We start from the raw sequence: 26,397 nt of genomic DNA, 5'->3' as shown, positions 1-26,397 counted from the left end.
CTAAGGAATTTGAGCTTTTATTATGTTGAAACTGTCCTCTACTTCTCTTGTCATAGCATTCACCATCTGCATGTAAGAACAAGATTTCAAACGTAAACTATAATGGGATCAAATTCCACACACCACAAAGTTTTTTTTTTTTTTTTTTTCCTAAAAAAGCTATTTTGCGATGATGTTTTAATTTGAAAAATTGTTTTAAATGACAAAACTGTTGAATACATTTATAGGTATAGCAATATTTTACTTTCTATCTCTAATAACTACGATAAATTAAAGTGGTAGATGTTTATTTGAGACTATCATATATAGAAAGTAAAATTGTATTGTATATATAAATAAGTTGGTTCATTTTGTTATATTTAAGAATATCTTGGATTTTTTTTTCCTTCCAATTTTATCGATCTCAATTTCGTTTTATTGAGCAAAATGAGTCCCTTCCTATACATTTATTTAATGCCAAATATCCGTCTATATGTTTGTTCTTTATCTTATATGTTTGGTTCTATTTTTAGTCACATCCATACTTTTCTCGTTATTACTAAGAGAATGCTAAAGTGACAATTTTTTTTTTAAATTTTAAAACGTTACTTTTCTTGGATTATTTTCCAATACACCAAAAAGAACAAAAATATTTATAAAATATATAGCAAAATATCATAACCTATTAATAATAAACCATCATAGATCAAAATAAACTGTTATCTTTGTATATCTGTATCATGATGGATATATATATGGAAGCCTATCTTGGTCTATCAAATTAAATTGTAATATTATGCTAAGTATTTTTTAGAAGTTTTATCATTTAAAAAATATTTAAAAAATATTTAAAAAATATTTAAAAAATATTTTTAATTATTAAAAATTAGAAAAGTATTTTTAATAAAAAAAAGTAAAATTTTCCCGTGATTAAAAAAAAAACAAAAAAAAAAAAAAACCCAATAAAATGTAACTTTAAATGGGTAGAAATTAAAAAGGTTGAGTTTGGAAAGACTCACACAATCAAATACAACTTAAGAGGTTATAAAAATTTAAAAGGGCAAAAGTAACATTTTAGAAATTCTCAAATATAGTATACTTACTTCAAAACTTAACTTCTCCTTTGTGGCGTGTCCTCTTAGATAACCAAACTTGGAAACCCTAGACAAGCTCCAACTTTCTATTTTCTCCTGTATTACATCAACCAAAATTACAATAATCATTATTCCCACAAATTATATTGAAAATATTTATAAATATAGTTAATTTCTATTTTCTATCCTATAATAAATCTATCTAAATAGAAAATTAAAATTAGTCTATAATTATAAATAAATTAACTTAACTAAAACTTCATTATATATATATATATATAGATAGATAGATAGATAAATGGAAAGTGGGAGAATTGAGAGAGGAAAAAAAGAAGTACAAGGACGGAGAATTGGTCGAGGGTAAATCCTGCCATGCCAATGACTGCATGAAGTGGAGCAGTATAATTATTATGATCGTAAGTATCAATCCCATTTATGTCTTTGAATGGCATTCCTTTGCACATGTTGTTAAAAATAGAACACGTTCTTTCGTAGTTATGAACATGTCCAAACAACACCAAATCCACCTGCATTCACAATATATATAGTTAATTAATTTCATCATCCCATTAATATACATTCATTACTTCATCAATATGTAATTATATATTTAAACTTAATTAATCATCAAAATAATACTCAACATCTCATCATGAGTATATAATAATTAAAGTATAGGTTGGTTCAGTTAGTCATCATATACTTTCTTTCTTTGTATTATATATTACAAAGTCGAGTATGAGTATTTGAAATAATGCTATGTAACTATAAATATAAAAGGAGCATATATATGCTAATTAACGACGGTTATGTACTTGTTGTTCCATCACTTTGAGATTCTTGATATATTAATTTCTTATTATTGAATTGAATAGACCAAGTGAAAACTAAACTGAACAAAATTATATTAAGATAATAAAATATAATAAATTGAACAAAAATTTAGGGACTAAAAAGGTATTTTTAAAAAGAAAGGATTTAGGGTTAGAAGAGAGGATGGTGAACCTTATTTTGTAGGAGAAGTGGCTCAACAGCTGCAACAAAGCTCGGGTCAACACTAGGAGGAATGACCAATGAACCTTGTATGGAAGTGTACATGGGTCTATGCCTACATTTCAATTTCAAAAGTTTGCAACTAATTTAAATCTTAATTCATCATCCATTGTTATATATATATATCTTATATTTTTAATTAAAAGAGAATGGTAATATACACAAATTATAATTCAGTTCATTCTAATATAACATTTTTAAATCTCTATTTGTCACAATGTTATACTATTTGTTATAGTGTTAAATATTTTTCACTCAAACTAAAATAGCATGAATTCAGTGCTTCATAAGTCCTAGAAATTTTACGTAATATTTTTCATAATAATGTGTACCCGAAATTTAATGAAATGTATCATCATATTGCCACACCTTTAGTTTAAAAGATTGAATTGTAATAAATTGAACTTAATTACCCAGCAAAAATGAGCCATGGTGTTCTTGACCTGTCAACAGATGCCATGTCATTTTTCATCCATTCATACTGTTAATAGGGAAAACAATATATATTTAATAAAATCAAATTGAATTGAATGAATATGAAATAAAAGAGAGTTGGAGTAGAAATGATTACTTGTGGTGAATTGATAGTAAAGTCATGCTCAGTTGAGATGATAGTGAAGTGAATAGAAGCCATTTCAATGGAATACCAAGGTTGATCTTTACCAGAAGTTGGCATTTGATGATATGTTTCATAAGGAACTCCACATTCTCCTCCTGAATCTGGCAATATGTATACCGACCCCGATTCAACATAGTCTCTACACGCTCAAATTGAAAGATACCATGTTTAGATTGATTAATTGAGAAAAAATTGTTTAAAATACTATTTCAAAATGTTCTAAAAACTATTTTGAGTGGTTGATTAGTAAACACTTTAAATCTTTTTCAAAATAACGATGACTTATTTTCAAAATTGAACGTTAACTAACATATAATATTTTAAAGTTTAAATACTTATAAGAGTACCTTGATTTAACTAATTAAAAGACGAAAAGAAGTTTTGAGTGGAAACATTGAATGTTTGTCTATAAATTTGAATAATTTCTGAAAACTAATAGGGGAATACTTATGAAAGGAGAGTTTAAAATTACAAATAATTGTTGATTCAAAAAAAAAAAAAAAAGAAAGAAAGAAAGAAAGAAAGAGGGGTTATATTTAAATACCTCTCATGGTTACCAATGGCAGTCATGTAAGGAAGGCGAGAAGCAATGGGATTAATAAGATGAAGAAAGAAATCCCATTCGACTAAGAAACCAGTTGCATAACTTATATCTCCAATATGAAACACTCCATCTATTTCTCCTCTTTCTACTTCCTCTTTCATTGCTTCCACCACTGTGATCGACCCTGGCTGTTCATTACCCCAGAAATATATTACCATTCAACCCTAATCCATCAATGCTAATTTCAATAGTATATGGAGATAGTACCTGAATGTAATGCTCAACTGAAGAAGAATCAAGAGGAGCCTTTCCCATATCACCAAATGCAATAAAACTAAAATCATTTTCATCTCCGGCCGCCGGCGGTGTTCTAAATGTTGTTTCCTCACTCCAACCAACTTTCTCACTACACACACACACACACACACAACCTCTTTTATTTTTCTTCCATTTTGAATTGGGTTTAGGGTTTAAAGCAGGAATAATACCTTCCATATTTGTAGGAATAGGTGGTAGAAGGCTTAAGTTGAGTCATTATTGCTGAATGAATGAAGCCAGGATCATGCCATCCAAAATCCTTTGCTGGACTCGGAAGAAGTGAATCTATATCATACACACCCATATATATTATCAACTAATATATGTCGATGTTCACAATAATATATCGAAATTTTGATTCACAAGTATCAACATGCGTTGATTGTAATTTAACACTATTTTTATTGAACATTATAATCTTCTAATTGGTATAGGGGCAAATCAAGAACTTTTCTTTCGTCACCATGGGCCATGCCACAAAAGATTGTAACTAATGATGACAATATCTAGTTTAATTGGCATAAAATTTATACACCCTTTCATGGTAATATATGATTCAAGTGACATAGAAGTTATACACACTATAAGGTTAGAGAATTAATTAATCTTCTTGTTCTGCAAATTGTTGAAATAAAAATATTTTCTTAAAAGAAAAATTGAAAAAAAAAAAAAGAGTCGAAATTAGGAATTAATGGAAAATGAGAACTCACTACTGCACATGTCATTTTGTGAGAAAGTAGAAACTTGAGAAGTTTGTATTCTTCCATCTTCACCATATTGAACTTGTTGAGGCTCTTCATCTCCACTAACCCAACTCAATCTCATCTACATAGATTATAAAAGATATTTTTATAACATATTACAACAATTTGAGGGATTAGATCAATTCAAGGCATGAGATTTGAATCTCGTACCTCTCTAAGATTAAGATAAAAGATTATGCCAATAGAATTATTTATAGCACATGTGTTCTTTTTAAGTACATTAACATAGGACATATTCTGATCACTGATAATAGAGCTATTCATTTTAGAAATAAGCATTTTGTTTTTGCTCTATGTAAATATAAAGCCCATAAAGTAATTCAACAAAAAATTTCATATAATTGGAAACCGTTAAAATATAATGGACTAAATTGAAAATTTCTAAACCATAAAGGACTGTATCAAAGAAAAGAAAATGAGATACAAATAGAAAAAAATAAATACTTAAAAAACGTAACAGTTTTTGTTCTTAAACTTTCATAAAAGAAACAATTTGATCATTTCAATTTTTACTGTTGAGTTGTTGGACTCTCAAATTTTATAACAATTTTATTTTATTTTTATTACAACAATTAAAAGGATAAGGCCAGGACTTCCCCTCAAGGATAAAAAAAAATCATATCAATCACCCACTAAAACTCAGGTCAACTCACTTTGATATATTAATTTTTGAAGTTTAATAATAAGTAATTAACAATTTGTCTTTTATATACCAAAAAGAGTTTAGCTCGGTTTACATCAATTTATATCGAAGACCAAGAGGTTCATGGTCCTTAAAATGTTGATTGAAGGCCAATTGACCAAAAGATTCGCAGTTTAAATCCCTCACTTCATGCACAACAAGAAAAGTTAGTGTATATTTGGTAGTTCGTAACAATTAATTTAATTCCCGTTTTAAAAAATATTATCAAAATTTAATAAATTAAGACCGATAAATTGATGAAAGATAAACTTTATCTATAAATATAAAAATGGAAGGGTAATACATGCATCTCGAGATCATCCATTTTTGTGCATCAATTCTCACAACTCACATAAAAAATTAATTATTAATTAACATAGAAAAATTATTGTAAATGACAAAAGTGTTGAAAATATTTACAAAATGTAGTAAAATTTTATATTCCATCCATGATAGATCCTTCAAGTATTCCTTTTTTTTTTTTTTTTATGAAATTGTTAGTACTAAATTTGACATGATTTTTATAGCCTAACTCTCCCCTCTTCACTTCATATATTCACTAAACAGATCACCTTTTTGTAGGAAACAATAAAAAACATCATAACAAGCTCAATGCAACGAAGATCACTTAAAATTGAGCTAAAACAAGCAAGAACGAATTGAAACAAGCTTCAAGGAAAATTTCATAATTTTATGGAAGTCAAGCATCACACATCGGCGCTAGAAGGTAGAGGAATTGACATGCGAGCGTCACGACACTCGGGCAGCATTCAGTCAAGGACCGAGACGCTTTTGAACATATTGACCCAAATTAAAGCGCGTGTCCCCACGCGCCTCAACCCTAATAACTGCCATTAAGCCTTATTTAGCCCCTATTTCACTTCATGAATTGCATATCTCAATCATTTTTTAGTTTGTAAGCAATATTTTTCTTAAATTTGTGTAAATCCTATTCTCAATAAAATTATCTCAATTTGCTTCAAGAATGTCTACCTTTCTCCAACAAATCTCTTTTGATTCTTCAATCTCCATGGTGAACTATGGTAACTCTTAGAAAAATTGGGTGTATTTACTTCAATTCTATGATATTCTTTGTATAGTTTTGCTTTCATAATTGATCTTGTGCTTTTTTTTTTTTCTTTTCTTGCTTTTTAATAAAAAGTTCTTTAAAAATGGGCTTGATCATGTGTTGAAGATTTTGTCTAAAAGAAAATATGAAATTATCTTTTTAAAGATAAGATAATTAAAAGATAAAAAGATTCTCCTCTATTTTAGGAATCTTGCAAAATATCTTTGAGAAAAAAGAATTATATATATAGGTCATATATATAGAAATATGTGTGTTGAAAATAAATGGGTGATCTGTGGAAAAAACGTAAGAGGATTCTCGGCGGAAGATTGACAGTGAGATTGATTGCAGAAGCTATAGGTATGAAAAGGTAGTGCGATCTGATGTCTATAGGATCAGTATGTTAATGTAAGTTGAATCTTATGATGAGTAATGAAAAGGATGAAGCAGTGATTCGAGTGATCACAGTAATCTTCAGAAGAGTATGAAGATATTGTCGAAGATATTGTCGAAGAGATTCACTCATGCATTCAGGGGAGCCTAAAGTTAGATATCATTGAGATGGATTACTCATGCATTCAGGGGGAGCCTGAAGTCTGAAGCTAATAAGCATGTTAAATAGTCATATAGTTGAACAAAGTTCATATGCTGTATCGATGTATATTGACTAAGTGTGAATCATAATAATATTACTCATTAGGGCTGTGTGCAGCTCCCCCATACGTAGGCAATATTGGCTGAACTGGGTTACCAAAGTTTCTTGTGTTATTCACTTCTGCTATCACTTTAGCTATTACAACAATTATTTACTTTTGAATTAACTAAAAGTTTAATTGATTATCTCACACTGTTTTTCAATTGGTACTAGAGCTGGTTGCAAAATCATGAAGAAAATCAGAGAATGACCTTCAACATCACGACCTCCTGTGCTGGATGGTAAAAATTACTCATACTGAAAGCCTCACATGATAGTTTTCATTAAAACATTAGATGAGAGAGCATGGAGAGCTCTTGTGGCTGGATATGAACCTCCAATGATTACCGTGGATGGTGCATTTGTTCCAAAATTAGAAGTTAACTGGACTGATGCTGAAGAACAAGCATCAGTTCGGAATGCTAGAGCTTTAAATGCAATTTTTAATGGTGTCGATCTAAATGTGTTCAAACTTATAAACTCTTGTTCTACAACTAAAGAAGCATGGAGAATATTGGAAGTTGCTTATGAAGGTACTACAAAAGTCAAGATATCCAGACTGCAGTTGATGACTTCAAAATTTGAATTCTTAAAAATGTCTGAAGATGAATCTGTTTCAGATTACAATGAGAGAGTTCTGGAAATTGCTAATGAATCACTATTGCTTGGGGAAAAAATTCCTGAATCTGAGATAGTGCGCAAGGTACTACGATCGTTACTAGAAAAATTTGACATGAAGGTCACTGCCATAGAGGAAGCACACGATATAACCAAATTAAAACTAGATAAATTATTTGGGTCTCTGCTTACATTCGAGATTACCATATCTCACAGAGAGAACAAGAAAGGCAAGGGGATCACTTTTAAGTCTGTATATGAAGAAGAGACAAAAGTAAATAAGTCTGATAATTAAGCAAATATGAATGAATCAATAGCTATTCTGACGAAACAGTTCTCTAAGGTGGTCAAAAAATTCAAAAATTTGAATACTACAGGATCGAATGCTCAAAATTCGACTAACTATCAAAGAAAAGATGGTAAGAACAATACAAGAAGGTATAATGAAGTTTCATATAGGAGGGACAATGATTATGGAAAGAAAAAGGATGGTGAAGAAAGAGTTTTCAGATGTAGAGAATGTGGGGGAGTTGGCCATTATCAGGCTGAATGTCCCACATTTTTAAAAAGACAAAAGAAAAATTTTCATGCTACTTTGTCAGATGAGGACAGTGATAATTAGTGAAGAAGATAATGGTATGAATGCATTCACAGTACTTATTATAGAAATCGATTTTGAAGATGAAAGTGAATATTCTAAAGAAAATTATGATAAAGAATTGACGATTAGGAGCTCAAGGTACTGTGGAAGGAAGATTTTGAAGCCAGAGCAATACAAAAAGAAAGAATTCAAGACCTTATAAAAGAAAATGAACGATTAATGTCTGTCATATCATCTCTAAAGCTAAAATTGAAAGAAGTTCAGAATGAATATGATCAGACAATAAAATCGGTAAAGATGCTAAATTCAGGGATTGAAAATTTAGATTTAATATTAAATTGAGGACAAATTAATTCAAGCAAATATAATCTTGATTTTGATGCTTCAGTTAGAAATATTAATCCTAAAATTGAAATAAAGTTTGTTCCTTATTCAGTAAAAGACAAGTAAGATACAGTCATTACAATGAAAGTTGTTAGCCCTTCAGCTAAAACTACTAGATGGGTTTTTCATTACTGTGGTCAGAAAGGCCATATTAGATCATTCTGATATAGGCTATAAAGAGATAAATTGTATCAGTGGAAGGTAAAGTATGACAGTCATAAGCATAAATCTAATTCTGCAAATCATAGTAGAAGAAAAAGAAGTCGTATGGTCTAGAGAGTTAAACAGTCTGGACAATGTAATATTGTTTTCACAGCTGTTCAAGCCACGACTGATGCTTGGTATTTTGACAGTGGATGTTCTAGACACGACTGGAAACAGATCCTTCTTCTCTAAATTGAAGGAATGTACTTCGGGTCACGTTACATTTGGAGATGGTGTAAGAAATAGAATCATAATAAAAGGAAACATTGCTAAAAATAATCTACCATGTCTAAATGATGTTAGATATGTGGATGAATTAAGCCAATCTGATTAGTGTAAGTCAGCTATGTGATCAAGGTCACAATGTGAATTTTACCAAAGACAGTTGTGTAGTAATTGGTAAAGATAATCGAGTTCTTATGAATGGCTGTCGACAGGCGGATAATTGCTACCATTGAATTTCTAATAATTCAAATGTTTGTCATTCAACTAAAGAAGATCAAACCTGGTTGTGGCACGTAAAGTTAGGACACATAAACTTAAGGAGCATAGATAGAGCTATAAAAACTGAGACTGTTATTGGTATTCTAAATATTGACGTCAAAAGCACATTCTTCTATGGAGATTGTCTAATTGGAAAGCAATCTAAAGCACCTAAAAAAAGTCTAAAGGAATGTTCCACAAATAGAGTTCTTGAACTTCTACATATGGATCTTATGGGTCCAATGCAAACTGAAAGTCTTGGAGGAAAGAAGTATGTGTTTGTTGCTATGGATGACTTTTCCCGATTTACATGGGTTCGTTTTTTGAAAGGTAAATTTGATACTACTAAAGTTTGCATCAGCCTATGTTTAAGTTTGCAATGAGAAAAAGGGGAGAAGATTGTCAGAATCAAAAGTGGTCATGGTAGGGAATTTGAAAATGAAGATCTCAATAACTTTTGTGAATTAGAAGGAATACATCATGAATATTCTGCTCTTATAACTCCTCAGCAGAATGGAGTAGTTGAAAGAAAAATAGAACTTTACAAGAGATGGCTCGAGTCATGATACATGCCAAAGATTTGCCACTGTTGACATAGTTTGTCACATTCACAACAGAATTACCACTCAATCTGGAACTACTGTTACTCTATATGAACTATGGAAGGGAAGAAAGCCTAATGTTAAGTATTTTCATGTTTTCAGAAGTACTTGTTACATTCTTACTGATAGAGAATATCATCGAAAGTGGGATGCTAAATCAGAATAGGGATTCTTTCTTGGATATTCTCAAAATGACAGAGCTTACTGAGTTTTCAATAATAAAATTGGAACGGTTATGGAAACAATTAATGTTGTGGTAAATGATTCTGAATATACTAACAAATGAACTATTGATGAGGATGATGAAGCACCTACAGGGACTATAGTTCCTAATACTACTTTTGCTGATGCACCTAAAGCTGATACTTAGGCAAATAGTTTTGACATAAGCTCTAAATCAACACCTAAGGAAATAACAGTTGAAGAAACTGATCGTATTCCATCATCGCATGTTAGGAAGAATCATCCATCAAGCTTGATTATCGGTGATCCTTCAGTTGGAATTACCACTAGAAAGAAGGATAAAGTAGATTATTTGAAAATGATCATTGATATATGTTACACTTCTACTATTCAACCCACATCTGTTGATGCTGCTCTTAAGAAGAAGAGCTACTCCAATTTAGACGCAACACTGTATGGACCTTGGTTCCTAAACCTGAAGGAGAAAATATTATAGAAACTAAGTGGATTTTCAAAAAAAAAAAAAAAAAAAACAGACTAATGAAGCAGGGTATGTAACTAGGAACAAGACACTTCTGGTGGCTCAGGGTTATGCTCAGGTCGAAGGAGTTGATTTCGATGAAACATTTGCTCATGTTGCCAGACTTTAAGCTATCCATCTCTTGCTCGGTATATCTTGTTTCCGCAAGTTTAAATTATATCAAATGGATGTCAAGAGTGCCTTCCTGAATGGTTACTTGAATAAAGAAGTCTATATTATGCAACCTTTAGGGTTTATTGATTATGAATTTCCTCAACATGTGTATAAGCTCAGTAAAGCTTTATATGGGCTAAAGCAAGCTTCTAGAGCCTGGTATGAACATTTAACAGTTTACCTGGGTTGTAAAGGATATTCCAGAGGTGGAGTTGACAAGACGTTATTTATTAACAAAATTGACAATGATCTAATTATGACACAAATCTTTGTCGATGATAACTTGTTGATATCTTCATTGATATCATGAAATCAGAATTTGAGATGAGCATGATGGGAGAATTATCTTGTTTTCTGGGACTACAAATCAAACAGAGAAGTGAGAGTATATTTATATCTCAAGAGAAGTATGCTAAGAACATAGTTAAAAAATTTGGGTTGGAACAATCTTGACACAAAAGGACTCTAGCAGCGACACATGTTAAAATTACCAAAGATACTAATGACACAACAGTAGATCACAAGCTTTATAAGAGCATGATCGGGAGTCTCTTATACTTAATAGCCAGCAGACCTGACATTGCCTATGTTGTTGGAATATATGCTCGATTTCAGTCTGATCCTCGAACTTCACACTTAGCAGCAGTCAAAAGGATAATTAAGTATGTTCACGGAACAAGTGATTTTGGGATATATATTCCTATAATACGAATTCTATTTTGGTTGGATATTGCGATGCAAATTGGGTCGACTCTTTTAATGATAGAAAAAGCACATCTGAAGGATGTTTCTTTCTTGGAAACAATCTTATCTCATGGCTTAGTAAGAAACAAAATTGTGTATCCCTTTCTATAGCAAAGGCTGAATATATTGCAGCAGGGAGTGCATGTACTCATTTAATATGGATGAAAAATATGCTGCATGAGTATGGGATCACGCAAGATATTATGACTCTATACTGTGATAATATGAGTGCTATTGATATATCAAAGAATCCAGTTCAGCATAGTCGAACCAAGCATATTGATATAAGGCATCATTTTATTAGAGAGCTTATTGAAGATAAGATTATTACATTGGAACATGTTCGCTCGAATTTATAATTAGTAGATATTTTTACTAAGCCTCTTGATGCGAGCACATTTGAGCACTTACGTGCTGGATTAGGAGTCTGTAAAATTTAACTTCTTAATCAGCTAAAAAGACGAAGCACTTTAACACGATCAGAAATGATGGGTTGTGTCAGCGTATTAGGAATAAATAACTATCTTTACGACATCTGAAAAGATTTCCTTGATAAGGGAAAATTAATTAATAGAGAGGGATTACGGGATATTTAAACTGATCGTTTCATCTTCAGAATTCTTCATCTCTCTATTCTATTTCAGATTTTTTTTCTTTTCTCATACATTATTTTGTATCTTGGGTTGAGTCAACGATGGTGAATACCCGTAAGGGAAATTATGCAGCTAAATCATCTGAAGAAGTTCATGAAGCTCCAGTTTCAAAGTCAGCCATGCATGGTGTGAGAATGAGAGGCCGTCGGTTTAAAAGTACTCCGCCGCGAAGACCCTATCGTCTTCCGTCAAAAAAATTTCAGGCACATGTCTCCGAAAGCTCTCATATGTCTGTGCAAGATGAAGTTGGTGCTGGAAGTGCTGCAAAAGATGCTGGATTCTGATGACCTAGATAATTTCTCTTGAATTGTACAAGTTTTTCTTGCATGATATTAATCCAGAATTCATCTTTGAGAGCTTTATTCATGAAAGTGGGTTCAACAGGTGATGTATAGCAAATGTTGTCAACTAATTTGGCATAATCAACTCTGTCTTTCTTTTTAGTTGTTATTCCAATATTTAGATTACTAATAATACTGTTAGAAGGTTGAGAGTTATTAATGTTTTCACTAATGTTATTGTCTTTAGGAACAACTAGAGAAACATCTATATTTTTCTGATTTAGGTCATTATAGAGAATTTCATCATCATCTTGACGTCTCTGTGAGACTTTTTCATTATCTGATTTTTCTCTTAAAAACTTAATCCAACACTAACAAAAACATATTTTTGCCTCCAAGACTTTCAGACTGCATTCGACCCATTAGATCCATGTGAAGTAGTTCTAGACCTCTGTTAATATAGCATTGCCCGACCTTTTTAGTAAATCTTTAATTTGTTTACCAATTTGGCATTCACCACAAAAAGAATATGAGTTGATTTGCAATAAAGGTATATCTGTAGAATAGGATCTTCTTTTAATATTTTTCAATTGATCTGAGACTAACATGTCCCAAATTTTTATGTTAAATCTGTGTTTCTTTTGATAAGTTACAAATAGTTTTTTCAAAATTTGAAATCGAGTTATAGCAATTATCTCTCTATCAAACTGCTTTCATACAAATGGTATTGTTTTTATCAAGAATTGTACATTCTTCTTTGCAAGAATTCACTATATAACCTTGATCACAAAGTTGACTTATACCGATTAAGTTAGTTGCAAGACCTTCAACTTATCTAACCTCATGTAAATTTGTAAGATTTTGTTTAAGAATATTTTATTTTGCAAGTATTTTATCTCAGGCTCCATCACCAAAGGTCACATGTCCAGATGTGTATTCTTTTAATTTAGAGAAGAAAGCTCAATTTCCAATCATATGTCTAGAGCATCCCTTGTCGAAGTACCAGTCGTCTGTAATTGATGTGTGTATGGTGGTAAAGGCTACATTGCATTTATTGGAAGTGGGTTAAATTCTCCCTTCCATTTTTGGTTGTTTAGGTTTGTAAATAATTGGATTGGAATTTTTAGGATTTTTCTTAGTTCAAAAGGAATGGTAGAAATTCTTTTTAAGAAGTTTATAGCAGAAGGGTCTAATATGTCCATACTTCCCACAGTAATGACAAACCCTTTTTTTGTTTTCTTCTGTTTCTTACTGTTATTGATAGAGTGAGCCTAAAAAATTTTAGTTATGTTTCTAGTTTCAGTTTGAACAAAGACAGTTTTCTGATTCTTATTCAAAGCATCTTTTTGGTTATTATAACCAATACCTTCCTTACTGGTAGAACTTTTCTCAGACTCAAGAAGTTGATTAAGATTTTCAATTCCTGAATTGAGGATTTTTACAGATTTGGTAATGCTGTCATATTTAGATCTTGCTTTAAACTAGTAATTAATGTTAATAAACGATGTTTATCTTCTAATAATTCTTGTATTTTGTCATTCTGTTATTTAAGAACTAATAAATCTTCTTGCCATTGTTGATGAAGTTGATTGCACGTCATGTTATTATCTGAACTGATAACAAATGAGTCTTCAAGATTTTTTTTTTCTGGTTCATTATTAGTTAGTATACTACTAATGAAAGCTCAATTATTATCTTCTTCACTACTGTTGGAATCTAATTCATCATCTGATAGAGTTGCAGTAAGTCTTCTTTTTTTGTTTCTTCAAAAAGTTTGGACACTCTACTTGATAATGTCCAAATCCTTCACATTCTCTGCATGTAAATGATCTATCCGTTTTACTTGTAGATTTATTAGTGTCTCTTCTTCTGTTAGAAAAGTTGTTTTGATCTTTGCTGTTATTTCCATAATTGTTTGGTCATTTGTTAAATTTTTTAACAACTTTTGAAAATTGTTTTCTAAGCATTGCCATGGAATAAGTTAAACTTTCATGAGAAGATTTATCTTTCTTAGAAGATTCTTCATCATTTATTGATTGAAATGCAACTTCTCTCCCTTTCTTGTCTGCTCTGTATGAAATAGATATCTCAAAGGTGTGTAAAAGATCAAATAACTCATTTAATTTCAATGATTCGATGTCACGACCTTCTTCAATAACTTTAATAACTCAGTTCGGTGAAAAATCACCTACTTCTGGAAGCTTCTATAGCTTTGATAAAGAGATTTTTATTAAGATTCAAACGAGTAGTAATTAATGAACACGTTCATTAATCTAGAAAACACTCCCCCAGATTGGTACTCTTTTTAGTATTTCCCTATTTACTAAAAATAATCAAGCTACCAACATAAGCTTAGCTTGACTGACATTTGTATATTTTTTAGGACAAGTGGTTCCGAGTTCAAATCACCCTACCCCCAAGTTGTATTTAAAAGATATTTTCATTTTCAAAAAGAAAGAAAGAAAGAAAGAAGGAAAGAAAGAAATCAAGCTCCCCCTGATTGTAAGTCGAATCTTTTGAAGGTGGTCAGGCTCCCCTAAACCTATTCAATTAACTAAGTCTTCTTTGAATCTCTTAATTCAAACAATCTTCATAAAAATGTCTAAAAATTGTCCTACAATCAAAAGAGGAAAGAAAGCCCTAAAAACTTGGAAGATATTTTTCTTTTTAAATTAAAAAGAAAGTAAATGTAATATTTTTGTCAAAAACATAACACATTCCTTTGCCTATTGCATATAGTACCAATCATCCTACCTAAAAAGTAACTTTTAGAGACATAGGAAGATAAGTAATAATATTGGAAATGCAGATAATGTATTTGTGAAAATTAGAGATGCGGAGTATAATACTCACAGATGTAGCAGTGGAATCAATAGAAGATATAAGTCCGTACAATGGGGCATTTGGATTTTGGAAGGAGAGAGTTTTGGACTTGTAGAGAAGACAAGGGGTGACAAAGCCACCATCAAAAAGGAAAAATTCCACGTCAGTTCGGAAGTTGATGATGTGGAATGACAACGTGGCACTACATGTTACTTGTTCACATTTTCCATCTACAGGAGGTATTACACACCCTTTGTTATTGCATGGCAAATAATCTGGATCACTACGTAAATATGCTGCCTGCCAATTTAATAAAAACTTGCATCAGGAGAATCAGAAGAAGATTGGTAATGCAGTGAATAAAAATGATAGAAAAAAAAGACATTGGTTTGCACAACCGAAAAGAGTATCCTTGTCTGATAGTCACCTTTTAAACTTGCCCGTGAAATCTTTGTTATTAATATATATTTTTGATAAAATGAACAAATAGTATGCAGTAGTAAATTTAAAAAATATCAATACTAAAAATATATAATAAAGCTAAAATGAGTACCTCTTTACCAACCTTTGAATTTTATATAATACTTTTCTTTTCTGTAATGTCATTGTACTTTTTGATTAAGCTAAGTCACTGTGTATGGGCTAATTTGAATTTTTGTATATTAGGTAAATTGTTGTATAAATATAAATTTAAGTAATAAATGTGAGGAGCTTAAAAAATAAGGGGTCTTTAACAAATATAACAAAGCGGCAAGGTGTTTACACTGGAGAGAACAATTCCAAAAATAAAAAAAACCTAGAGACCCATCGTGTAAAATACAAAAAAATGTCCCATTAACCACGCCGTCAACAACGCGCGTTTAATATATTTGCTACACAATCTTTTAGATTTGGCTATTGTTTGGGATCGTTTAAATATGACTACAATTTATTTTTTTAGTTCTATCGTTTAATTTTGTTACACGATCGTTTAATTTGGTTACATTTAAATTTGATTACACTATCGTTTAGATTTGGACCCAAATCAAAATGATTTTTTTTTTCAAAATTTGGTACATGATCGTTTAGATTTGGCTAAACGACTTTTTTTTTTTTTTTTTTTTTTTTTTTTTTTTTTATAATTCTTTTGCTACATAATTGTTTATTTTTTTTACACAATCGTTCAGATTTATTTACACCATCATTTAGATTTGGCTAAACGATTTTTTTAATTCTTTGGGTACATGATTGTTTAGATTTGTCTACACGATGATTTATTTTTTTTACACGATCGTTTACATTTGGCTATTCCAATCTAAATGATTTTTTTTAAGATTATTTATACACGATATTTTAGATTTTACTATTTTTTGTACACGGTCGTTTAGATTTGGTTACTCAAATTTAAACGACGTAAAAAAGAAGAAGAAAAGAAGAAAAACGATGGAAAGAAATTGCAGTAGAAATTAAAAAGAAGAGAAAAAGAAGAAAGACAACGGAAATATTAAATGACGTAGAAAAAGAATCTAAAAAGAAGAAAGACGATTGAAAAAAATTGCAACAGAAAAAAAAAGAGTAAAATAAGAAAGGGGATGAAAGAAATTGTAGCGAGGAGGAAGATGATGAAAGAAATCGCAGTGAGGAAGAGAAGAAAGACGGAAGGACAAATTTGGAATATTTAAAAAAATGGCTAACTTCATGAACTTTGTTACATGGGTCGTAAATAGTTTGGTGTTTTGTTATATTTATGAAAGTGTTCCAAAAAATGACTTTCTCCCTTCTCTATTTATTATAAAATTTATAGGGGGTTTTCAAAAAAATATAACAAAACGACAAAATATTTACACTAGAACAATTCTAAAAACGGATAAAGCCCACATGCTCATCATGAAAAATAACAAAAATGCACCGTCAACAACGGGCATAATATATTTGGTAATGCACGTAATATATTTTGTGCACGATCGTTTAGATTTGGCTATTGTTTGGTAAACGATAGTTTAAATTTGGATAACCAAATCTAATTGATTTATTTTTTTAATTAATTAAGTTACACGATCGTTTAGATTTGTTTACACAATTGTAAGATTTGGTCGTTTAGATTTGGCTAAACGATTTTTTTTCAAGATTCTTTATACACGATATTTTAGATTTGGTTACCCAAATCTAAATGACGTAAAAAAAGAGAGGAAAAGAAGAAAGATGGATGCACACAGCAAAAAAATAAAAAAAAGAGAGAAAAAGGAAAGAGACGATAGAAAGACTTAGATTTGGTTACCCAAATTTAAATGATGTAAAAAAAGAAAGAAAAATCAAAAAATAGAAAAAAATCGCAGAAAAAAAAAGAGTAAAGGAAGAAAGAAAATAAAAAATCGCAGAGAGGAGAGAAAGATGAAAGGGTAAACCTGAAATATTTAAAAAATGGCTAACTTTATGTGCATTGTTAGACGAATCGTAAATATTTTAGTAGTTTTTTATATTTATGAAAATTTTCTAAATTTATATTTGTTTATTATTATATTATAATGGAACAAATATTGAAATGATAAACTAAAATGATTATTTATTACAAACAAACATAAGAAGTTAGTAGCTTTCTTACATTATTTAAAAAGGTAAATCAAATGACAATAACTTAAGATTGATAATAATACAACAAAATGACAATATGTGACTTTTTTTTATAAATTAAAAACAATAACTTTAGATTGACATACATTAATACGTACGTAGAGTAATATTGTAAATTTAAAATTTGGTAAGAGATAGAATTATCTAAAAATGATTTTTCCTTAAGCCAGTTTCAACATAGTAAGTAAGGTTAATACATAGGATAATATTAATATTGTAAATTTAGAATTTGGTAAGGGATAAAATTGTGAAAAAAATGATTCTCCCTTGAATCACTTTTAATATAGTAAAAGATTCTTCAAAAGTGATGACCAAAATGGTCAAATTTAAAAATTTAGGGACTATATGCACCTCTTTATTAAAACTTAGTGACGATAAGAATATTAAAGCGAACTTTCTTATATTTTTAATTAATTTAAATATGGTGATTAAATAATATGCTATAACAACTTAAGGAAAAAAAAAAATGAAACAACTCTTTTGATTTTATCAAATTTTATTTACTTCTTTCAATTTTTATATATATGAAAGAGAAACTAATCGTCAAATTTCAAAAAATGTATGATTTTAAAAGATAAGATTTATCCAATTCAAATTTCAACTGATATATATATTTCGATATTAATGGTCATTTATTTTTCTTAAAGGGTGCAACACGATGACTTTTCAAGTGTTCACTCAACTTGGTATCACTCTTACCTAAATACGTTTAACTACAAAGTTTTGATTATATTGAAATGTATTAGTACCGGTATGATTGCATACTTGATACTAGTGATATAGATATGGACGTAAAAAGCTCGATATTAGTACTCAAATTTTTTTCATAGAAATACTAGTTGAGATCCAATAACCTAAATTTTTCTCTAAAGTTTACTTCGTATGTATCATCGATGTTTAGTTAATTATTATCAAATAGGGTTTTAGAACTTTCGAGAGTTTTGGAAAATTTTCTCAATATATTTCAATGTGTATCGGTAATGACCAATGGTAAACTTATACGGCAAAAAATCCTTAATTTTGGGATAGAAATAATAAAAAAATGAATTAAAAATATACATTAAATTTTATGAAGAGACATGTGTCCACATATGATAGGCAAGATAAAATTTCCTCATAACAAACAATTAACCATCTGTGAGTTTCTGAAAGATGATTAAGAATCCTTGGTGGCTTGATGAATCACTTAGCAATCAGGCGAGCTTTATGGTGCTGAATCGAGCCATCTGAATTTTATTTGAGGCGAAAAACCCATTTAATTTGTTTCCACTAGGGTGTAGTAAGAGCATTTTGGACTCAGATTGGTTCAGTAAGAGCCCAATCAGTGGTAAAGGAATGAACAAAAAAGCTTGGGGTTTGAAGATGCTGGACTTGGCACGAGTGACCATGGGATGAAAGGGAAAAATTGGAGCAAGGGTTGCGTCTGTAAGCTCCCCTCACTGTCTCCTTTCATTTATATTAATATTTTCGAAGTTGTGAAAAATAAGCTTAAATCTAATTGCCAATTCTTTAAGACTGAATTGTTTTAATAAGAAAATTGAAACAAATTTGGTTTGGAATAAGACTTGGAAATTTGAATGTTGAAAGAAGGAAAGTAAGGACAAAAAGACAAGTTTAATTTGGAACGAGGGGTATAATGGTCTTTCTAAAGATCTTTTTATTATTATTAAAGTTTTAAAAGAAAAAAAGGGAGGGAAGATATTTTATTTTATTTTATTTCTTTCTCTCTTCTTCTCTTTCCTCACGCTTCTAGAGAAATCGACCGTCCCTCCTCCGTCCAAATTTATTTCCCAGCCGACCACCCTTCTTCCTTCCTTGCACGTCGACGCGACTCATTCTGGAAACGACGCAACGCGTCTACAACAGCATGTCCGCGCTGCTCGTCTCCTCCACGCCATTTGGCGTTTGCGATACGCCTCTGTTCATCAATCGTGATGCTCCACTCGATTTTTTCTGACGACGACTCGCATGCCGATGAACAACCCAGCCATGTCCTCGTTCACAGCAGCCATTAGCTGCTTCTCTGATGCCTTTCATTCAGCCGTTGGTGTCCATTCTTCTTTCAGATCCACCATTTAGAATTCGAGTTTTAGAAGTGTTTGAGCTGCTGTCCAGCCATTTGAAAGCTTAAAATTAGGCGTTTGACACAATTTGGACCAAATTGAAGGGGAAAAACGCATAATCTTGGGGGATCGAGTTATTGATCATGAGTGGCTCATTTTCAAACTTTCTTTGTACATATACATATTATTTTATGATATAGTTTGGAAATGACCATAACCTAAAGTTGTCATGACTATGCTTTCTTTTATGTTTAAACAATGTATCTATGTATCGTAATTTTGAGAATGTTTATGACTTGGGTTTTATAAAAAGCGGGTTTCAAGTTCTTGTTTTCATTTATACTTAAATGGTGTGTTTATTCATCACGATTTTAAGAATGCATATGACATGAACTCTTGTATTTCGAAACTGTGGTTGAACCCAAACTTACTAAGCAAGTTTTAGATGGCAACTAGTTTCTAAACATTTATTGATTTATAACTAGACTTGAAGGATTTCTTAAAGTATGTATTGATGGCAAAAGATCGAAAATAATTTGAAAATGTGTTTCTAACCATGTTTGGTTTTTAAACTCGAAATATGTGATTTTTATGAATGTTGGTGATTACCCTTAAGGCTACAAGAATGTGTTTCTGTAGTGTTACCTATGGTTGTCAGGGGATTTCGGGGCTGAAAGAGGTCGTGACCGAAGATCCGGGAACCTGAGCTAGGTGAGGATGTGGATGGAGGATTGTGATATGGCTTCGGGCCTAGCTTAATCCATGGTGGGTGGCCCTATGTGCACATAGGAGCGGTATGTTGTTACCGTGGTAGGTGCTAAGTAGCATGAGCTCCGTTTGGTCGCGTGTTCCCTTGTGGATATGGATCACGTGTAAGCTATTTCTGGCTGTGTATTTAGTATGCTATCATGATCGGATTGGATGAGGGTTGCTATCGTGGCGGGTACTAAATACACATGAACTAGTTTTGGCTGCATGATTCCTTGGTCATGTGCGAGCTATCTTTGGCTGTATATTTAGCCGCCTTGCCATGATTGATTGGGTACAATTTTTTTGGCCTTACATGTGATTTATGGTAATATACGATTTTAACGTTGTAATTATTATTTCGTTATTGATGTTATATTTAAACAGTTTGAAGATATATTAAATGAACTTTTACCTTTTAAAACTTGTCATTCACTGAGTTTTAGCTCACATTTTCAATGTTTTCTCCCCTCTAGATAGCCGTCAAGGACCAAGCATTGGTTGTGCTTTCCTTATCATTGTGTGTAGTTTCTCATTCTTGTTGTATGTATATAATTATGTGTAGTATTGTATTATTGGGTGATTAGAAGAAGCGAGAGTCACGATGAGAATTTGAGTTTGAGAGGTCTTTTATTAGATTGTAATTCTTTTGTAACTAGTTCATAGTTGAATATAAATTCTAAATGAGATTCTGGAAATTGTCTGGATGAGTATGTGGTGAGACACACCCGATGTTATTTAAGTTTGAAAAGCATAGAAGTGTGTTTTCTTCGATTTTTCAGGTGTGGTTAATCTATTTTTCAAGGGAGATTCTGTCGATTTTTTGTTTTAGAATTTTTGGAAAGCATTTTATCAATCTTACGTTTAAAAAAAATTCTTTTAGGAGTAGATTCATACCACGATCTAGGTTAGAGGGGAAAACTTAGAATGGGGTGTGATAACATCGGAGTTGACGAGATTGGCGAGGATACAAGTGAAGAGAGGGAAGGATTTGTACCAAGCGAGAGAGACAATTTTGGATGATGATGTACCGTGGGAGGAAGGAGATAAAGTTGGAGAAAGGGTTTCTGAAGTGATGGCGTGTGTCGGTATGGGCTGACTTGGTGGGCTGTTTGGATTTGTTAGGATAAGAGGTTAAGTAGGAGACTCTAGTGGGTAAGAGAACGAGCTAGGTTGGGCCGAGGATGAGGAGGCATGCCAGGGGACAACTGTAGGTATTTCAAGAGACGGAGAAGACATACATATTGGAGAAGGAGTTGGGTTAGGCCGGTGGAAAATAATTAGGAAATGGAAACTTAGCCTCATTAAATTTGACATACCAAGAAATGTAGATTTTGCCTGATTTTGATAAACAGTTGAAGCCTTTATGTAATGGGCTTAAGCTAAGGTACATGCACTACTTGGAGTGGAATTGAAATTTATTTGACTGATAAGGCTGTAGATAGGGAAAATACGCACATCCAAACACCTTTAAATCAGGGAAGTTTAGTTTGTGAGAAGACAATAATTCAATCGGGGACTTACCTTTAAGTATGGGTGTGGGCATTCCATTTATAAAAATAACACGCCTATTTTGAGCTGAGGTAATGGACAGGAAAATTTAACTGCTGACTCCCATATTTGAGCATAACTTATGTATCTTTTTATATTCATCACCATTATCAGATTGAAATGCTTTACTTCTTTTGGTTAAAATGATTGCTGACATACATTACAAAGTGTTTGAAAGCTTCAACTGTTGCACTTTTCTATTTAAGAGGATATATCCAGGAATATTTGCTGTAATAATCCACAAATAGAATATAATACTGAAAACCATCTATTGAACACACTGGTGTTGGGCCTCATAAATCAAAGTGAATAAGTTCAAAAGATGCAGCGGCATGAGATTTAGATATAAAGAAAGGAAGATTATGAGCCTTACCCAACTGACAAGAGACAAAAGTATATTTCATCACTATTATTAACAGGCATATTACAATGCTTTACAATGGAGTTCAAATTTTTTGAAGATGAGTGTTCCTAATCTTTTGTGCCGAACAACCTTTGACGCTACAACATTGATGTTAGCAAGATTGATTGCTCCTATTAAAACCAAGGTTGACGTGTCTTATTTTTGTGTAGTTACTATGACTTTGTATTGCTACCATAATCTAACTTAGCTGCTCCCTTCACACCTAACATTTTCCAGGTGATAGAATCCATCTTTAAGAGTTTCTGGATCCACCCTATAGCCTTGTCCTTAATAAGATAATAACAACCATGAAACTCAAGGTATACATGATTATCTTGTGTAAGCTTTGATACACTAAGTTTTTTGTGATATTAAAATATTTGTAAGTGCTAGATTATTTTTTCATCAGCTCTAAACATGAATTACCAACACAAAGGGCTTCCATTTTCAATAGTGACTTTTTCTATACTTGAATATTTAGTTGGATTAGTTAGATTTGAGTATTCAGCTATTCTTTGCTTCGTTGTCAATGTACCAATTCTTATTTTGAGTAACAAGAGCAACTAGGTTTGAATTTCCTGGCATGCTAGAGTTTTATCCTCCTTGATCTTGAGATAAGGGACTAGAAAAATCTTTGTTAAATCTATTATAACATATGAGAGCAGAATGACCATACTTACCACATACTTGACACGTTGGTTTGTTGTTACGACCTTGACCGCGCCCTCTGCTATTATTTGATCCTCCTAGATGTCCATTGAAACTATTTCTATTATTCCCATGGAACTATAGACCACTGTAGGATCTGAGTTCACTTGAATTTCAACTTTGTGCCATATTGATAGTGACATTCTAAATTATATTACTAGTAACTAGCTGAGTGTACGTTCTGATGCACCAACTTTTTTTCAAATATGAGGTGCTTGGATTACATGTCTAACTAAAATATATATGGTTTTTCTTGAATGATAGCAATCATCGGGTTGATCTAACCCTAGTTGAACTTTCAAAACAAGGGCACAAGGAGGTATAGGGCTACCGGCTTGACCAAGATTGTCAGCATTAGTTTTCATAATAAAGCATAGGTAATCCTCCATTTTAGAGTTTCCTTTTATGGTTGTCTAAAAGGTTTGCCGAAGGATTAATCTTCTTCAGGTCTTAACGGAAAACCTAAGAGATTTTGTGTTGCTTCCCACAGAACTTTAGCATTGATGAATCCCATTAATTGAATAGCAACTTTAGGTTTCATGGAGTTGTATAACCCACCAAGCAACAACATATCAGTAGTGAACCATTATTCTCGAACAAAAAGGATTTGCTATCATTGTTGCAGGCGCACTTGACGATGCTCTTTGTGTGGCTCCTTCAACTTCTTCAATGTTAGTCACTGAAGCACTTATACTACTTGGCGTCGAAACGAACTTCTTAGAGGATAGGGAGTTTCGCCAGTAAGATGACCTTCTAGTTTATAACCCATTGAGGATTGGAAGAGCAAGAGTTTTCTACAATAGGTAATTGTTGAGATATTCGAGTTTGGTCGTGGTTAGTTGGTTGAGAACTTGATTTAAAGGAGGATTTGAAAACCCAGTTGTAGGGAAGCCAAGGACTGCAGCATTGGAGGAGGCGTTGGCCATAGGTAGGCTCTGTTACCAAAATAGGGTTGGGTTTTAGAACTTTTCATATTTTTGGAAAATTTTCTTTGTGTTTTTTAGAGTGTATTGATAATGACTAATGGTCAATTTATACAACCAAAATCCCTTAATTTTGAGATAGAAATAATAAAAAATGAATTAAAGAATATACATTAGACAGGTGCCCTCATTTGATAGACAGGATAAATATTCTTCATAACAAACAATTAACCATTGGTGTGAGTTTGTAGAAGGTAATTAAGGATACATAGTGGCTTGATGAATCACTTCCAGCGTGGCATACTCTTTGCTGACTTGGTTTCCTTGTCATTTTCGTAATCCATTCTAACATTATTACCTCCACGTTTTTCAAATTTGAACATTTTTATGTCCCTTTTTCTAATATTATATAATTCAAAATATACCTATAACCAAAAAGACTAATAGTTGAACGTATATCCAACTTAATTATTATTATTATTATTATTATTATTATTATTATTATTATTATTATTATTATTATTATTATTATTATTATTATTATTATTATTTTCTTTAGAACTAGAATGTTACAAAATGAACCCTAAATTTTCATTTGTTTTAATATTTATTATGACAGTATTTAAAAGATGGCCATTAATATTAGGGCTGCATAAAAATTAATTAAATTAGAATGGAGTTTATGAAGATTTATTTCATAACCAGACAGACTTTTGTAAGGTCTATGAGTCATATATTTGTAGCATGAAAAAAATAGATATAAAAAATTTTAATTTGTTCTCAAATTATCTTACAATATTTGGAGTTTTAGTCCCTCTCTTGAGTTTCATTATTTGAATTTATTGTTAAATTATTAGCACCAAAACAATTGATAATATATGACATTGATTAGAATACATTAGTAATTGAGAACAAAAATTATGAAATTATTACCTTGACAGGATAATGGCAAAGTAGAGGAAGTTCGCTGAAATCACCCGTTTGACCATACAAAAATCCATTCAGTGAACAACCATCAACGCTGATAAATCAACCAAACATTAAATATTATATACAGTGTTGAGTTTGGTTTAATTTTTCAAGTGTTTAGTTTTGAAAATAAATGTACATACTTGGCATTTGAAGGTGTGACCATAGCAATCCAATGGTCTTTTGATGGATTCGGAATTCCACTAACAGTAACGTTGACGAACTCTTCGTTTAAAAGGCTCGTGGATTTGGAGATGACATCGATTTTAACAAAAAAGTTTTTAGGTGGACAATTGATCAGCTTTCTTCTGTTCAGCAATCGAAAATCCGATATTGCAGTGTAATTACGATGCAAGTTTGCGGAATGGGCTGCCAAGGGATGTAACGTTGACGACGAAGATAAAAGAGAGAATTGTAGAAGGGAGAGAAGAAAGAAAAGTGTGGAAATGGAATTAAAATTGAGTAAGAGATCCATGGGAAAGAAATGAGTAAAGAGGTGAAGGGAAAAACGTGTGGCCTTTAATGTTCTTTTTGATGGTTGGAAATGATTTTATTTGTGAGGGAGGGGAAGATAAACGAGATAATTGGAAACTATCGATCTGAAAACAAGGGGTTTTTTTTTTTTTTAAAAAAAAATAATAACAAATAATCCACATAGAACAATTTTTAAAACGAGAAGAGTTCATAGGCGCACAATAAAAAATACAAAAAACGCCTCAATCAACACGTGATAAATCGGCCACACATGCATATAATTTTTCTTCTAAATTATGAAAATTAACTATTATCTTAATCCTTTAATTTCTCTCCCTCTTTTTTTATGATTATTTTTCTTTCCGAAGACATTATTACGCAATTTAAGGTCACAAATCGGTTAAAATGTTCAATAGCCTTAAATTTCACAAATAATAAAATAAAGAAAATACAATTCATGGAAAATATTTCTTAAAAGACAATAATGTATTTAAAAAAAAAAAAACAATAAAGAGTGCACAAACTTTCATCTTTTTGGTAGTACCAAAGGAGAGGTCTTGCAAACAAACAAATGTCAACAATATTTTAGAATATATATGTAGGTATAATATTAATTATATTGGGATCATTCTTTAGGTTTTATCATAAGCTTCTAAATAAACATTGTCAATTTATGATAATACTTAGGAGGCCTAGCTGTCTACTTGACATGTTGCTATTGACTTTTCCAATCATATGTTCAATCAATTTTTTTTTTCAATAATTATCGCGTGAGAGATTGGACTTTTAACCTTTAAGAATGAAGGTCATATTAATACTATTAGAAATAAGCTCACTTTTAACTTTTAGTAAAAATTATAAAT

The 26,397-nt window shown here is 31.4% G+C and overlaps 1 protein-coding gene across 1 annotated transcript; it reads right to left on the bottom strand.

The window, feature by feature from the left end:
• Positions 1-25,601, bottom strand: LOC103483018 (probable inactive purple acid phosphatase 27). The gene is made up of 13 exons (XM_051089563.1): positions 25,204-25,601; positions 25,025-25,112; positions 15,117-15,386; positions 4,321-4,432; positions 3,778-3,892; positions 3,557-3,695; positions 3,290-3,477; positions 2,698-2,884; positions 2,540-2,607; positions 2,079-2,181; positions 1,418-1,600; positions 1,083-1,169; positions 1-66 (listed from the first exon to the last, which is right to left on the bottom strand). Exons 1-13 carry the CDS (start codon positions 25,533-25,535, stop codon positions 1-3), a joined length of 1,938 nt encoding a protein of 645 aa, XP_050945520.1. The 5' UTR covers positions 25,536-25,601.
• Positions 25,602-26,397: the final 796 nt, after the last annotated feature.

Source organism: Cucumis melo, chromosome 9, assembly GCF_025177605.1.
Source record: "Cucumis melo cultivar AY chromosome 9, USDA_Cmelo_AY_1.0, whole genome shotgun sequence".
NCBI lineage: Eukaryota > Viridiplantae > Streptophyta > Magnoliopsida > Cucurbitales > Cucurbitaceae > Cucumis > Cucumis melo.
Note: the sequence above shows the minus strand (reverse complement) of the source record. Positions and strands in the feature narration are given on the sequence as shown.